Source organism: Halichoerus grypus, chromosome 4 (genome assembly GCF_964656455.1).
Source record: "Halichoerus grypus chromosome 4, mHalGry1.hap1.1, whole genome shotgun sequence".
NCBI lineage: Eukaryota > Metazoa > Chordata > Mammalia > Carnivora > Phocidae > Halichoerus > Halichoerus grypus.
The window spans coordinates 68,588,049-68,605,480 of NC_135715.1; the positions used below are offsets into that span (position 1 = coordinate 68,588,049).

Sequence of the window (17,432 nt, forward strand, 5' to 3'; positions counted from 1 at the left end):
TTTGTAAATTGTAAATAGTGTACCCATATAAGCTGGTAAAATAGAAGTGTGGGATATTTTGATATCCTTTATTTTATACCTCATGAATAAATTCAGACAACTCTTCATACTATTGTATATTCTCAAAAGGTATTTTCCCTAAGAGTAATGCTAATGTTTTCTAAGGCTAGAAATAAAATGCCTGTGAATATTAAAGTTTTTCCCATTGACATTACTCTACAAAAAAATCTACATAATGCATTTTTTAGACCTATATCTCTCAATTTTTTCTCATTCTGTAATTGACTGCACATTTGAATCACCTGGGGACCTTTTAAAAAAAACTTATGCCTGGGGGTGCCTGGGTGGCTCAGTCGTTAAGCATCTGCCTTCCGCTCAGGTCATGATCCCAGGGTTCTGGGATTGAGCCCCGCATTGGGCTCCCTGCTCCGCGGGAAGCCTGCTTCTCCCTCTCCCACTCCCCCTGCTTGTGTTCTTGCTCTTGCTGTCTCTCTCTCTGTCAAATAAATAAAATCTTTAAAAATTTTTAAAATAAAATAAAAAATAAAAAAACTTATGCCTGAATCTTAGCCCCAGAGATTCTGGTTTAGTTGGTCTGGAGTGGATCTAAACACCAGTATTTTTGGGGGAAGTTACCCAGATACTCTAATGTTGCAATAAGGATTGAAAACTTTTGATCTAGAACTAAGTAAGTTCTTTTTTAAAAGACGAAGAATGTATTAATGATTAAACAAATTGTTTTTATTGCGAAAAAATTTGAATCTAACTTAAGTTACAATGAACCCCATACCTCCAATCACTAAGAATTATTATCAGTTATCAAGATTTTGCCTTATTGGCTTTTATCTTTTTTGTTTTAACAGCCCCTCCTTTTTTTATTTGCTAAGGTTTTTAAAGCAAATTTTAGACATCAGATAGCATGCATTTCAAATTAACCTTTTTTTTACTTAATGGCATCTTATTTAATTGCAGTGCCATCATCACACCAAAAAAAAAAAGCACAAAAAACAAACAATTCCTTGACATCATGTAATACCCAGCCTGTAATGAAATTTCCCGTTGTCTTACATATTTCTTTACAGTTCTTTTTGAATCAGGATACAGGCCAGGTCCTGGCAGTACATTTAGTTTTATGTTTCTTTTAAGTATATTAATCTCTTTCCTCTTTTTATCCCCTCTTTTTGCCTTTATAACATTAATTTGTTGCAGAAGTTGGTTGGTTGTCCTATAGAATGACCCATATTTTGTGGTTGTCTGTTCGCTTCCTTGTGGTAACTATTTAACCTGTTTTTCTTTCTCCTGTATTTCCTTAAATAGAAGTTAGTTCTAGACAGGAGAATTTATTAGGTTCAACTTATTTTTTTGGTAAGCATATTTCTGGTTGTCCCAGTTTTAGTGATACTAAGATTGATTAATAGCTTCAAAGGGACAGCCTACTCCTTCCATTATCAAGTTCCCTATCAACCTTATGTCTAATGGTTTTTATCCAACAGTGAATTGTTTCCTGAATGAGACTTTTCATTAAAGGTTGCAAAATGGTGATTTTCTAGGTCTAACATTCCTTCCATGCTAGAATTCTTCTGTAATGAAGAACTTTCACCTAGAAATAGCAATTAGGGTTGTCCTAAATTTAGTACAGTATATACAGGAAAAACAGGATGAATGCTTTTCTTTTTAATTGTCAATTTTCACAGGAATTACAGTGAGGGTATTTTTGAGTAAAAAGTTTAATGTGAAATAAGTTTGATTATAAGATTGTTTCCTAGTATTGGTTTTCCACAGAACATTATGCCACGGAACATTACTGCATAAATCAAGTAATGATGGTATTGCAATTCCAAAAAATGTTTGGAGTTATTGGACTAAAGTTAAGGAAAATAGTAGTAGGTGATGAGTGGAATGAATAAAGGCAGTGGGCAGAGACCGTATACCTTTGGTGGACTGAAATTTGTTTTATGGGACATTTTTTTCTCTTTCCAATACCAGCCTAGAATATTACAATAAATGTTTATGCTATGTGAGTTATACTTGCTGAATAAAAAATGGTGTTTAGAGAAACTGCTGGTTTTATTATCAGTATAGCATAAATTTTTCCAAGGTAATGATAACTAGCGATTATTGAACATTTTGAAAATTATAAGCATGACTTACTTAGGACTAAATTTCTCTTTTTAATAGATGTTTATTGAACACTTTTAAAAATGCCAGTTACCATTCTGGGAATCTCTGTATGCTTCATGTGTATTATTAGAAGAATCTTAAATTCATGTTAGACCGCCTATAAATTAACCTCTTTGAGGTTTCATTCTGTTTCTTAGAGTATGGTGGTTATTTTGTTTAAGAAATGACTCTCGTAATATATTAGGGTATTCAAACATTATTTACTTAGGAACTCTTTCTTCCTGGAGTACACTGGAATGTGGTATTGCATGATGATTTTTCATGGAAAGAGGATAATCTCCCCATTCCTGCAAATCAGAGATTTAATTTGATTCTTAAGCTTCTCCTTGGAGGTGCCAGCCTAACCATTAGACATTAAGAGGATTAGTTAGTAATTTTTTTTTTTTAATGAAAGATTTGATCAGTTTATGATTGGGGATAGAGCAATGTAAGATGGTAGCATCTTGATATCCTATTTATGACCCAAATTCTAAATTTCTTTTGGTATTTAGAGACATTTTCTCCCAAATATGTATTCCACCATAGTCATTATTACTTAACTAACCTTTAGAATACTGTCTGCCCTTAGACATCTGTATAAGTGTTTTCATTATGTAGAACTTAGTGTTTTGAATTCCAAGTCCCAACAAAACTTCTATATCATTGCCTTTTGCCTCAGCCTTTTAAATTTTATTGTAGGTTCTTAATTATGTTTCTTGTCTATTTACACTTAGGGGTACACACACTCCTGTTGTTAACAGTGGCTCACTGTGGCAGGGATTCTTGGGGAAGAGATGGCAAAGGGATAGGAAGATGTGGTTTAGAAAATTTCCATGTGATCCCAGCTCCTAATTTGAGAATTTTGGTCTTAAAAAATACTTACAAAGTCAGTTGAACTGTAGTACTTAGCTACTTGGTATATAAGTTTTTTATTTCAGAAGCATTATTTGTAATTGTAGAACTTTGGAAAATACAGATAAGCATAGATTGCTGATATTCCCGTTACCCTCAGATGACCACTTTTGATATTTAGTAACTCTTCCTGGATCTCTATATTTTGACCAAAATAAGGTCATACTTACATATTGTGTTATAATTTGCCATATTCAGTTAACAGTCTTCATCTTTCCATGTCAGTAAAGGCTCATCTCTTTTCATACTCAGACTGTATCCTAAGTAACTTGTTCATATATTTCCTATAAATCAAAGTTAGCTAGAGACTGAAGGCTTTCTTAGTTGTGAGTTCAACAAAATGTTTTTCCCCAAATGTCATTGTTAAAACCAGTATCTGGTCCAGAGAATATACATTGCCTGTGGTTATGTCTCTTAATTCCCTTTTAATCTAGTGGAGTCTTTTTTTTTTTTTTTTTTTGTTCACCGCACTAACTCAGGAAATTGCATAGTTTTAGTTTTAAGTACAGAGATGTAGAAATTTTCTTAATAATGAATGTTTAAGTTTTATTTTGTATATTTTAATCTAATAGTTCTCTGGTTTTTGTTTTTTAAATTTATTTTTTTATTTCAGCAAAACAAGCTATCAATCAGGGGAGATCTCCAGTTATAATAGACAACACTAATACACAAGCTTGGGAAATGAAACCATATGTGGAAATGGTAAATATGTGATATGAGAGAGTTTTAATATTTTATTCTTACCCATTTTTTCATACTCTGAAATTTTGGTTACTTTGATCTTCATTACATAAACATTTGTCTCTGTTTTCTAAAGAGGTGTGTTCATTAACTTAGTTTTTAAAAAACTGGGATTGGTACTTATTAAGAAATATGCTCATCTTGTTAGTTTTGCCTGGACTTGAAGACAGTAATTCGAAATTGTCCGGTTATGTGGTCTTAACATTTTTGTGGACATATTATTTAAAAGTAAAATGTTTCTTGGTCAAACAAATTTAGAAGTATTGTCTAAATGAAACTTCTATTTATCTGCCTTCTTTTTTACTTTAAGAAGTATTCTCTGGGTTTTTGTTTTCTTCCTTTCCTTTGTGTAGGCCATAGGAAAAGGATACAGAGTAGAGTTTCATGAACCTGAAACTTGGTGGAAATTTGATCCTGAAGAATTAGAAAAGTAAGGCACTCAAATTTTTTTTGAATCCTTATCTTTGAAAAATTTTTTTGAGTCTTTATCTTTTTTTCTTTCTCTTCTCCTTTACCCAGTTTCTTTACTATTTACTAGCTTTTGCTTGTCATATGTTTGCTATTTGTGAATAGGGACTACTACTCAACTTTCTGTCAAGAGGAACATTGACTTAAATTTAAGGGTTCTTAGGGTACCTTGCCTTGGTCAGTTTTATTAAATTTTCCTTAAGTGTGTGTGTTATTTTTTCATATGTAAATTCCTACATTGTTTCGTAGTTTATTGAACGCTAGTGGAAATCCAGAACACTTTGGAAAAGTTAGAACTTTTCCTTCTGGTTTTCAGCAGCCCACTTACCTGCATTGCCCTTCAAACTTTTCTTCCCATTACCTTTTTACCTGGGGCTTTCATCATCTTTCTCTTTTCCATCTTTACTACTACAGATTCATAATCTGTAGATTCATAATCCAAAATCCTTGTAATCAGCGTGTTTTAGAATTCAGGGTTTGTTTTTGTTTGTTTGTTTTTTTAATAGAAAGGTAATATGGTACATATATAGAATCATACTACCCCTAGCCGAGTTTGGGGCAGCATGTCATAATCACACATCTTATTTTTTCTGTGGCAAATCACTACTAGTCCTTTAATTAGATAAGAAAGATTCTACATAATCTAATGTTCGTTCTGAGTAAACTATTAGATTAAAATATACATTGTGCTGCCAAATGAATATAGGTTTGGTTAGATTTTGCTGCCATATGAATCAATGAAAAACTGAGTTTTCAGACCATTTTTAGATTTCAAAATTTGTGGTGAGAGATTATGGACTTTTATTACTTTCAGCCCTGGCTTTCAATTTGTGTTTACCTTTGTCCCTTTCCCCTCATGTCACTGGTTTTCCTGACTCTTTTTCTTTGTTTTTATTCTCCCTCTCTGCTTTTCCTAACAACTTTGAAATGTAATTCACATACCTTACATTTTATGCATTAAAAGTTTACAATTTATGGTTTTCAGTGCAGTTGACTCGGAAATCCACAGATAATGGATTTTTGAGTCCATTTTTGATGATGACTTTTGATTCCCCCAAAATCTTAACCACTAATAGCCTACTGTTGACCAGAAGCCTTACTGATAACATAAACAGTTGATTAACACCTATTTTGTACGTTACCTGTATTATATACCATATTCTTACAATCAAGTAAGTTAGAGAAAAGAAATTGTTATTAGGAAAATCATAAGGAAGAGAAAGTACATTTACAGTACTATGCTATATTTACTTTTTATTTTTTTTAATTAAATCAATTAACATACAGTGTTTTATTAGTTTCAGAGGTAGAGTTTAGTGATTCATCAGTTGCATATAATACCCAGTGCTCATTACACCAAGTGCCCTCCTAGGTCTACTTACATGTGGCTTTTTTACTGGACTATATTTGTTGAAAAAAGCCACATGTAAGTGGACCTGCCACAGTTTGAACCTATGTTGTTCAAGGGTCAACTGTACATGCACAGAGTTGTGCAGCCATAACTTCCTTTTTTTAAAAACCAGTTTTTTTTTCCCCACCTCAGCTTGCCCTCTTTCAGCTTAAATGTTATTCTGTGTATGATGTTCAACTAATTTTTTTTCCCCTTGCCTTTTATTCATTTGGTTACCCTTTTTTCCCTTTCTGATTTGCACACTATGTGTTCATATGTGAGTAAAATGGATAGATTTATTAATAACTAGTATTATTCATCTGCTTCTGTGTGTATAATACACCTCAGGTAGACGAGCTGTTTGGGTTATGCAGAATAAATGAATTGGTGAAATACAGTTAGGCTTCATTAACATTGAGGGACTGTTGAAATTTATTAGAATTCTTAATATAATTGACTTTACACAATAAAGTCAGTTTAACTGATATGTAGATTAGTTTGACAGATTTTTTTTTTGGTAAATTGATGGAATTACCAATTTTGACATCTTGTGGATTTAGTCATATCTTGCCGGTTTCAACTTCAGATCCCTCTTCTTTTTTCTTTTTTTGTCTTCTAGTCCTTTTGCTTTTTTCTTCTCATCTTGAACATAAACATCTATAGTTTAACGTTTCCTTTGTGTCTCTTTTCTGGGAAAAATTAATTAGCATTAGTAAATCTAGAACTATAACATTAAATGTAAAGTATGTTCCTATGTGTTTTGCCATGTCCAAGTCAAGTTATAGAAAACTACAAGGGTAAAATAAATTGTAAAACGTTTTTTGAGGGTCAAGAATAATTTTTAAACCACTTTTTGTTGTCATAATTAAACTCACAGAAAATTACATAAAATATAAATACACAGCTTAACAAATTTCTTGTAAAGGCAAATATTCATTTAACCATTACCCATGTTACAAGAACGTTATCAACACCTCAGAAGTTATTTGAATTCCTTTTCCCAGTAAGAATTCCCTGGTAATTACTTCCTTCTCCTTTAATGTGTCTTTTTTTCTTTCTTTTTTTTTAATGTGTGTTTTTTTCTAAAACATATTTTGCCCAACACCATAGTTTAATTTTTTTTCAAACTTTATGTAAATAAAGTACAGTATGTGTTCATTGTGTCTAGTTTCTGTCACTCAACATTGTTTGTGAAATATGTCCAAGTTGTTACATCTCTAATAATAATTTGGTATTGATAATAAATTTTAAAAATGCAAAAGGAAGTGTCCTAAAATAACTTTGAAAAGTGATATTTTATATTGATTTTTATAATCCTAAAAGTCCACTCAGTTCCTCTATAATTCCCAAAACACTGTCTCATAATCTTTGATTTTGTTATTAAAAGAGGGGGGAAGATTAACTCCATGGTTCAATGAATTGGTAGTTTTATGTGAGGAAGATTTTATCAGTTAACATTTTGCTGTGATTTATGGTATCTTTAAACCTTTTTAAAATATTGTTAAAATTTTTGAGAGCCAGTATAAATTTTTTTTGTCTAAAATGTGGGTGAATGAGATGTATCTTTCAGTATTTATTTGTAAAATATAATTTAGAATCTGTACTCTGTTACTCTAAAACAGTTTAATCTCTAAGCCTATACATTCTAAAGAATTAAAATCCTTCTCTTTTTTGGTAGGAGGAATAAACATGGTGTATCTCGAAAGAAGATTGCTCAGATGTTGGATCGTTACGAATACGAAATGTCCATTTCTATTGTAATGAATTCAGTGGAACCGTCACACAAAAGCACACAAAGACCTCCTCCTTCACAGGGGAGACAGAGGTGGGGAGGCTCTCTAGGCTCACATAATCAAGTCTCTGTTACAAATAATCATTAAACTGGCTATTTTCAGCTAACACATTTGTTGCTTGCCCTTGAAAAAAATTAGTGAGCCTATCTTGAAGTTTAAATAGTTTCAAATTTAAAAAAAAGACTATGTTGCCTCACAAAGGATGTTCCCAGCAAGTTGTTTAAATCCTAAAGTGTAAATAAAAATTATATAAAATTGTTTTTTAAATGTTTTTATAATTTTTTGTTGTTAATCCCTTGGGTTATTATGAAAACACCTTAGTAGAGTTGGGTAGGACTAGAATAGTTTTTCTACAACTGAATTTTAAACGAACTGTATCTGTTTTGTAGATAATACTGGGTAGTTTTATAGCTCATACCTAAATCTAACTTTTCATAAAATACTAGTATTTTTTCTTAACTACCTTAAATATATAAGAAATACTTGATATAGGCACCTCTGTTGATTTATCTATTCATTATACAGGTAAAATTATGTTTCTGCAAATTCATCTATATGACAAAAATATTTCTAAGCTATAATTAGCATATCACTTAAATTCTCCATCAAATGCTATACAGCAGTAGGTGTATCAACCACCTGGGTGGTTTTCTCCATAATATACATTTTCATAATATATAGTATATCCATATTCATCACCCTTCTCAAACCATCCCCCTATCCCTCCACACTCTCCGGTTCTGGAATGGATAAATAGGGAAATCACTGTATACTTAGAAAAAGCTTTTCAGGTTATTCTGATAATACATCACTTTACTTTATTTAACATTGTATAATTCTAATATAAAAAATATTTTGGACAGGTCCTTAGCGTTAATTGTAAGATTTGTCTTGCAGGATATTTTATTTCTCCTGGTTTCAGTTTTTTTGTAGACCAACTATATGTCTCATTGGATAGTTTTCTTTATTAGATTGTGTTTTGTCACTTAAAATTTAGAAACTGAGATGGAATTCATTTCTGAGATTTTGTAATTCATCCTCATCTTTGATTTGCTCTTTTTAAGGAAGAAACCCTAGCTAGTTATATGCTATTAAAAAAAAAAATGTTATGATCCTTCAGATGTTTTACATGGTAATATCTCATGGCCCATTTACTTCCTCCTAACCCAGCCCATGCTAATCTAGTAATTTTTCTTCATATGTTGTTTAAACCTTTTGCTGTTCTTTTCAACCTTACTTTAAATGTTCTCCCACATCTATATATTACTTTTCAAGTAATACTAAGTGCAAGTCTCAAAACTAAATACAGTACTCTGAACAAGGTCTGTATCACATTGCTTTTAGTGAGATAAGAATATGATTTCTGTTTATTTGTACTATTCACTGCTGTTTACATTTGAATGGGTATTACTTTGCTTTATTTTGTTTAACATGTGTGTTTGTATGTATTCATCTTAACTAAATATGATACAGTAAATATGCTAACTCATGTTTTGTGTGTAAATGTATATATATTTATACATATACACATTTTCTTCATCCACTATTTTCATGTATTCTTTTGTTTCAGAGTAGTACTTCTTGGTATTTAGGCTTGTGTTTTTCTAGTATTTTATTATGTACATGAGCACATTTTGAAAATAGTACAGAAGGTTTTAATTTGGGGACAGATGAGACAACTGTCAGATGTATAATGTGTGTTCCTTTCCCTCTGTCTTTATAAAACTGTTAGGAGTAATAGTGCTATGAATCTATAGTTTTTGATTAATAGATGCTTAATTAGCCAAATTTATTTTAAGGAAGTAGAGAATTGCCTTTGAAAGATACATATTATAAAGAAATATGTTCATGTTAGTAAGTCTGAAGTAAATTTCCAGATTTTATTATGGACCAACTTCATCTTTTAATACTTCTGAGTACTTAAATAATCATGCAGAGATCATTAATCATTGCTGATTTTTTTTTAGTATAAATCCATACTGAGGCAGGGAAATTAACATTCTGAAAAGGTTTGAAGGTTGTTTTTTTTTAAAGACAAAATTAATAGTTCCTCTAAGCATATTAAATTAATATGGTTCCCCCATTAGCATTCTGGTTATTTTTTTTATTTTTTGAACAATAACAAGCATGAATATGCAATGAAAGATACCAGAATCACTGTTACAAGTCATTGCTTTGGTTTTAAGTCTATAAAAATCTTTAAAAATCAAAAAATTTACTGATTAAAGATATTTCCCAAAATTTTTCTTGTATTCAGATCTTGTTTTTTTATGCCCCCAGTTATATTCTTAATGGAATAGCCCCCAGTTCCTATGCCCCATTTTAAGTTGGTCTCCATCCCAAACAATAAACGTGGGGCATTAGTCATCATATTTAACTAAGATAAAATACGTTTAGTTAAGTAGAATGCAGCTTAACCTAAGTTGTTTTTTCATAGGCTTGGTATAAAAACCACTTCCTTTTTGATAAGCAAATTTATAGTTTTCTATATGTCATAATCCTGCTAGCAAAAATAATGTGGTAATTAAGTTGAACTTATGGTACTGCTTTTTAAATAGATAATCTTTATTTTCAGTATTCACCTTTTCAAAAGAAAATGTTAACTTTTTAATATTTTATGTCTGTTTTAAAGTAAGATTGTTTATAAAAGATTGGGTTGTATTTTGTTGGAGCAGTAGGGTGGATTTAAGTATTTGAAGTTTGGTTATTTCTTGTCTAATATAGACTCTGGAATTTTCTAGTCTTATGTATAGGTAAGTTTTGAAAGAGTTCATGATTTCAAAGGATATGAAATCTTTATTTTGACTACATTCGAGTTTTTGTTATTGCAGAAATATCTGATTTTCTGAGCCTGGTTTTATAAGTATTTATAAAGAAAATTGGTGGTATTCTCTTTGGAAAATATTGAAGAAATGTGGTTGTTTATATATTAGTGCCTTGATCGTATAGGTTTGCTAGTCTTTATTGAAATTTTATGTAGTATTCTAACATGAATGCAGTAACTGAGAATTTGTTATTAGGGCCTAAGATTTGTGTGTGTGTGTGTGTGTGTGTGTGTGTGTGTGTGTGTGTGATTGTTTTAACATTTGCAACTCATTAAATAGAGTAAAACACCTTAGTCTAGAATCATAACAAAGCATGGTTTAGTTTTGTTACAATGACCATTCAGAATAAATATTTGGTGGTAGCAGAAAAAGAAGATTGAGTAAATGGTTTCAAAGTTAAGTTTTATAGGTTACAATTTATAAATAAAATTTTTTTCTATTAAAATTGTTAGATGTAATTCTTGTGAATTTACAGAGGAAGGAAAGATTGTATTAAGAAAGTAATGAATAGCTCCCTTTTGATGGTTTTCTTTCTCTTTACTAATTAAGATTGGCATACCAATTTTTATTTTATTTTTAAGATTAAGATCTTATTAAAATAATTGGTCTCCTTTTATGTATATCAGATTTCTTCTTAAAATGTCCTTAGGATGGTAAAAGGTATTGTTTAGTTTGTTCAATGACATAAGTTCTGAAAGAGGAGTAGTGATTTTCTTTTGCATCTTTCTGATTCCTTTTTTCATATTTAAAACAACATTTAAATTAATTCAGTTGATTCAAATTGCTAAGTGTCTTAAGTCTAAAAAATGTTCACTTTTTCAATGGTTTGTAAATTGCAAACCTTGAAAATTTACAATGTTTGCAGCTAGGTTCAGAAAACTTGTAATAGATTGGTTATCATTTACATTCAATATCTTTATTTACATTTGCATTACACTAGAAGGCATAAATTTTATAATAGAATATACAATTGTGAGCTTAATTTTTAATATATCTTCTGTGGAAATTCTTAACACATTGTCACTGTCAAATTGTGCACAGAAACAAGGGGAAAGAATAGCACAAATAACTTTTTGAAGAGAGAGCCTCAAGCTAAGGCTGTGTCTGTTGGAAAATTTTTACTTTGGGTGCAGTTAATAGAAGTTTATTTTAGTAATTTAGATTAGAAATAATCTTTCTCCTTTTTCCTAACAAATTTTGTTCTCTGAATGATAGCCCTGTTGCGTTCCAGGTGTGATAATTGTGGTAATCACGTATTATAATACACTTCCCAATATAGGACCCCTTAACTTCAGTAAGCTGTCTTAAATTTAAGTACGAATAAAATAGATTCTTTTATTTAGCATGGACACAGTTACAGTTTGTCTCCTAATCTTAGAACAGGACAAAATCACATTAACAAGCATTATCCCTACTTTGGTGAGTAACTGAAGACTTCATCTGGGAGTGTCTTCCAGTTGTAAAAAATGTATTTTTAATTGAATTTTTTGTAAATTAGTGGGAAGACTGAGAGATTTTTAAGGTGACCTAGGGTTTTTTTGCCTTTAAACTTATTAGTAACTAAGGGAAAAAAAGAATAATCTGTTCATTCATGGTTCAAATTGTGTTCAAATTCAGTAGAGTCCATTGAAATACACTTTATTTCGATTATTTTCTTGTTTTGCCGTTTTAATTGCATTCTCGGGTAGGACATATAAAATCAAGGTTTTACCCTTGGGGTTAGTTCATCTACAACTGTTAATTACAGTTGTACAACTCTGTAGTGTGTCTTCAATTATAATCCTGAACTCTTAAGTTTTTATAGTATAAAGAAATGAAATTTGATTTTGGGAAGGGATTGTGGGTTCTTCCTCTGCCTTTATTATTTTTTCTTTCTTAATAGTATTATAAATCATGTTTCTTGTTTCTTTCATAATCTTTTCCTGTACATATTTTTTTTCTTCTGTCCATTTTCTGCTCAGCCATCCTTGTGTAACTGCATAACGTTTTTAATGAAGATGGTGGGATGGTAAGTGGCTGACAAAAATGGAGGTAACTATTTCCCTCCTGTTTCAGTGAACTCATTGTTCCTTAGGAACCTTATATAATTAACCATGTTATATTATTTATAGACCAGCAGCTTTGCGGTTGGTTTCCTAACCCTGCCATTTAGTTAGAACTTAGATATGAAAATGCTTGGAAAGATTTATAAAAGTCTAACAATGTGTTACTCATTAGTTAAGAATCCCATAAACATGGCATAGTACTTGGATGTATGAATTCAAGAAAATTTTATTTTATAATACTTAAGTGTCATGATGATAGACTTGTTGGTAAGTAGTAGTTGGGAATTCAGTATTGTAGAATTCACTGTTACATCATGATTCTCCAGTCCACCCTTATTAAAGAACGGAGTGATTTTGAAGGAAAGCTGATAGCTTGTTTTGAGTTCAGTCTCTACAAGTGCTTCATATTGTGCAATGCTGCTACAATGAGGAATAAGAATTTAATAGCAACAGCCTTAATATAATAATGTTCATTTAAGTAGCTGCCATTTATTTAATGCCTGTCAGTGCCAGGCTCTCTTGTAATTGTGATTGTTAACAGGCTCCAAGTTTTCATAACAGTCCTACAAGGGTTTTATAAAGAAGAAACAAAAACTTACAGAGGTTAAGCAAAGTTCTGCAACATAATTTCTCTGGGGAGAGATGTAACTGGGATCCAACTCTAGGTCAGACATATTCCTCACTGTAGCCCATTTTATCTTTTAGACATAGTCATCTTTTTAAAAATTACTACCAATATAACATTTTTTTTTTTAAGGTAGAAAAGAAATGCCAGTGAAGAGTTGAGTGCATCTTTAATGGTACCTTTGTTTTGTTTTGTTTTTCTTTTTTTTTCAATTTAAATTCAATTAATTAACATATAATGTATTATTGGTTTCTGAGGTAGAGGTCAGTGATACATCAGTCTTAATTGTACCTTTGAATTTGTAGGGTTGAAGGTATGTTAATTTATCAACGAAATTGAATGAAGAAACCTGTAAGTGGTCATTTATTTAGAGTCCTATTTTTAAAAGTCAAGACTGAAAGTAGAGATACCATTTAGTATTTAATGTTTTCTACAAAATATATATTGATATAATTGGTAATCATATTTCAGCAACATCTTTTCAATTGAACTTTTACATATGCTGTTGTGCTTTAATGTTTAAAAATTTATTTTAATTTTTTATTTTAATTAGCTTTTGAAATGTGTAGTATTCAATAAATGGATTGTTAAATTACGTAAGCTGTTTGTTTTGCTGATTTTGAGGCAATATTTCCCAGAATAGATCAACACTGTTGTGTAAGTGGTCTTTATTTTTCTTTCAATGTTCGCATATTCCTTAAGTGTGCTATAGTAGTAGGTGTTATGGAAATTTGATACATCAGTTTTCTGAATTTCTGAAGAATTAAGCATTTCTTTCTTTTATAATAGCATCTTTTCTCCTGTGTTTAATTTTCTAAAATTAAAGAACAATAAAAGAGCCAGTTACTTAAGTTCACTATATAAATAATATATTGAGTAAGATTCTACAAGGAAAACTTTTAAGTACAGAATGAAGAATTATTGTTGAGTATTTGCCTTATTTTGTTTTAGTTAACCTAAAAAATAGGACTGGATCTTGTTTGGTTTTTCTTAATCCCTAGAGTAGATTGTGATTCTTTTTTTTTTTTTTTAACTGTTTCTAAATGTGAAATCAGAATAGAAGAGAAATAGCATTAGTCTCATCAGTAGTTTAAAATAGTTTTCAGTTCAGGACCTAGAAAGCAGCACATTATCAAATTGAGGTTGTTGGAATATAGTACAGTGTAACACTGGCAAAGATGTGGTTAAAACATTTTAATTCAAATATAAGTAAATTCAAGTATGTACAGGAAATGTGTTAGGAGGCTTGGCCTGGGCTAGACATTTTGGATTAATTTAAAATTAATGAGGCAAAAAGCCTATTTTTAAAAATATTCTGGGAATAGGGTGCCTGGGTGGCTCAGTTGTTGGGCGTCTGCCTTCAGCTCAGGTCAAAAGCCTATTTTTAAAAATATTCTGGGAATAGGGTGCCTGGGTGGCTCAGTTGTTGGGCGTCTGCCTTCAGCTCAGGTCATGATGTCAGGGTCCTGGGATCGAGCCCTACATCGGGCTCCCTGCTCCTTGGGAGGCCTGCTTCTCCCTCTCCCACTCCCCCTGCTTGTGTTCCTTCTTTCGCTGTGTCTCTCTCTGTCAAATAAATAAAATCTGTAAAAAAAAAAAAATTCTGGGGAATGATAGGGAAGAAATTGTTAAGGCTAGAAGGATAGTGGTCAAAAGTGGTATTTCTCCCTCCCTATATCTTACCTTTGCTTTTCAAAAACCAGTAGAAGCCCAAGTTTTCAAAAAGATTATCTTGTATCCTAAGTGCCATAAAACAGGGTCTTCCTGGTCACCCTTGGTCACTACTAGGCCTTTGGATCTTTGTCCTTTAAAAAGAGTCAATAAAATGTTGAATGGTAGACATAGTCTTCTCCCTAAAACAGTCAACAACCCTTTGATATTAAGGACACAATTGATCTAAGGAGAGCAACTTTATAGGGTAGTTTGTAATTTAGGAGACATGGAGATGGAGTGTGAATTACTTGTCATATCTAACACCATCAGAGCCTTTTATTTCAGATTTTGAACCAGTCTTTAGATTCATGATTTAGGATCAAGAAATTCAATCCTAGAATACAGACAACTAAAGCAACCTTCAGGCTTTTGATTATCCATTTCTTTTAGGGTCATTTAAAGATTATTCTCTTGCTTTTTGCTTTAAAGTTTTGCAGAATTCTCAAAAAATCTGAGAAAAATAACTTTGGGTATTTATCCTAAAGTGGTAATTTTTCAGAGCCTTTCTTCCAAAGAACTGGGATCAGTTCAGAGAGAGATCAAGTGCTTGATCTCTTTTCATTTTGAACACATTTATCTTTATTCAGCATAAAGAATACCTGGTACTGATAGATCTCTTCATATAATTATTTTTGATTTCAAAAATAATATATATTGAGTTACTATTTGCCTTCTTTAGGCTAAGTAACCTCAATTTAACTTTTCTTCAGTTCTACTTTTCAGCATATTCATGACATAATTTTAGTGGAAAGAACACATTATTTTAAGAGTCAGGCAATCTGAGTTCCACTTCCATTTGTATCCATTCTCCTATTTCAGTAGAGAGAGTAGCCCTCCTCCAATCTAAACACCTTCACCTGTGTTCTGGATTGCATCTCTTACTGCTTTCTCAGGAATCTTTTTATGTCGCCAGTTATTCCTTCTCTCTCTAACTTCAGTCTTGCTTTCTTAGTCTTTCTTTCCTTAGTCTGTCCACATTCAGACACGATCAAGCTTTCTTCTCTCTCCTTTTTTTTTTTTTTAAAGATTTTATTTATTTGAGAAACAGAGCATGATGGGGGGAGCGTGCAGAGGGAGAGGGAGAAGCAGACTCCACGTTGAGCAGGGAGCCCAGTGCGGGTGCTCTATCCCAAGACCCTGGGATCATGACCGGAGCTGAAGGCAGATGCTTAACGACTGAGCCACCCAGGCATCCCCGTTAAAGCCCCCCTTTCTTGACACCACTCCTTTACAGCCAGACTAAAGAACTGTGACTTTTGTCATTTTCACCTCAACTGTTTGTGATACTATCTACCCACTCCATTTTAGCTTCTGACTCTATCATTCTAAATAGATCTTAAGGTCTCCAAATGTTCCTCTGTATTGGTGAGCTTTTTTCAGTCCTCATATGACTACCCAGTAAGTGTTTGACTCTTGATCACTTTTTTCCTTAAAATATTTTTCCTTGATAAGGTTTTTGTTCATATCTCTGTGAGTACTTCTTGGTCTCATTTGCTGCCTTCTCTTCCTCTTGGTCTTTGCTTTTTAAAATTACTTAAGTTTTAGTTCTAGACCGTCTTCTGTTCTTAATTTTAGCTTTCCCCGTGAGATTTCATCATTTCTCACTTGGACGTGGTAGTCTCCCTACTTTTCTTTGTCACCCTATAATTTTATTCACAGAGCAACTAATCTATAAAAAAAATTTTTTTAAATGTAAATTACATCACTCCCCACTTAAACTCTACTTCTTCCCTGTCCCTGACTTGCACAACTCTGCCCCCTTCCCTTACTACATTCCATCTATACTGGTCTTTTTGTTTGTTCTTCAAACATGCTAAGCTTGATTTTGCTTTAAGCACTAGCTCTTTTCCTAGAATGCTGTCCTTTTCTTCTCTGCCTAGTGTTGTTTGAACATTCAGGTCTCACCTCAAATTCACCTTTGCAAAGAGGGCTTCCTGATTATTTCAATCTTAAGTAAAATAGACCTATCCCTGTCACTCAATACGTTGTCGCATTTTGTTTTCATCATAGTACTTATTAGTGGTTGAGGTTGTTTATTCGATACTGATTTGTCGGGGGTCTGCCTGAACAAGAATATGCGTCCCATGAGAACTTGTTTCTTTGTTTGAGCTGTATCCACAGAATCTAAACCAGTGCCTGTAAATATTGGCTGAAGGATTTGGTACCCCACTGCCTCTGTTATTAATAGTATTGATCCCCAGGGGCGCCTGGGTGGCTCAGTCGTTAAGCGTCTGCCTTCGGCGCAGGTCATGATCCCAGGGTCCTGGGATCGAGCCCCGCATCGGGCTCCCTGCTCTGCGGGAAGCCTGCTTCTCCCTCTCCCACCCCCCTGCTTGTGTTCCCTCTCTCGCTGTGTCTCTCTCTGTCAAATAAATAAATAAAATCTTTAAAAAAAAAAAAAAAAATAGTATTGATCCCCAAATGTATTTTCTACTTAGACTTGGTGTTTGAGCTTCAACCTTTTTACTTCTCTGCCTACCTAATATTTTTACTTTTAAGCCTGGAAAATTGAACAGCGACCTTCTCTCCCATCTCTGGATTTCTAGGATTTCCTTACATAGTGAATGGATCTACCATCCATTTCTGCAAGCCAGAAACTTGGGAGTCTTCTTTGATACCTCCTTTCCCCCTTCATACTCAATCCACCAACCAGGGCCTGTGGATTTTGCCACTCACATATCTCTTGAATCTATCCATTTTTGATTGCCATCTCTCTAGTTTGAATTATCTCTGAGACTTGAGTCCCCACATCAATTCTTG

At 32.5% G+C, this 17,432-nt stretch overlaps 1 protein-coding gene across 5 annotated transcripts in view; it reads left to right on the forward strand.

Moving 5' to 3' along the window:
• Positions 1–17,432, forward strand: part of N4BP2L2 (NEDD4 binding protein 2 like 2) — a 76,216-nt gene that overhangs the window by 12,412 nt on the left and 46,372 nt on the right. For 2 of the 5 annotated variants that reach the window (XM_078070478.1, XM_036070487.2), the window contains 3 exons: positions 3,686–3,774; positions 4,167–4,243; positions 7,350–7,496. The exons of 1 other annotated variant lie outside the window; for it this stretch is intronic. In XM_078070478.1, the coding sequence (XP_077926604.1) occupies positions 3,686–3,774; positions 4,167–4,243; positions 7,350–7,496 (313 nt within the window). Of the gene's footprint in view, positions 1–3,685; positions 3,775–4,166; positions 4,244–7,349; positions 7,571–17,432 lie in introns of those variants that run through there. 2 more of the 5 variants (XM_078070480.1, XM_078070479.1) reach the window with 2 other exon arrangements.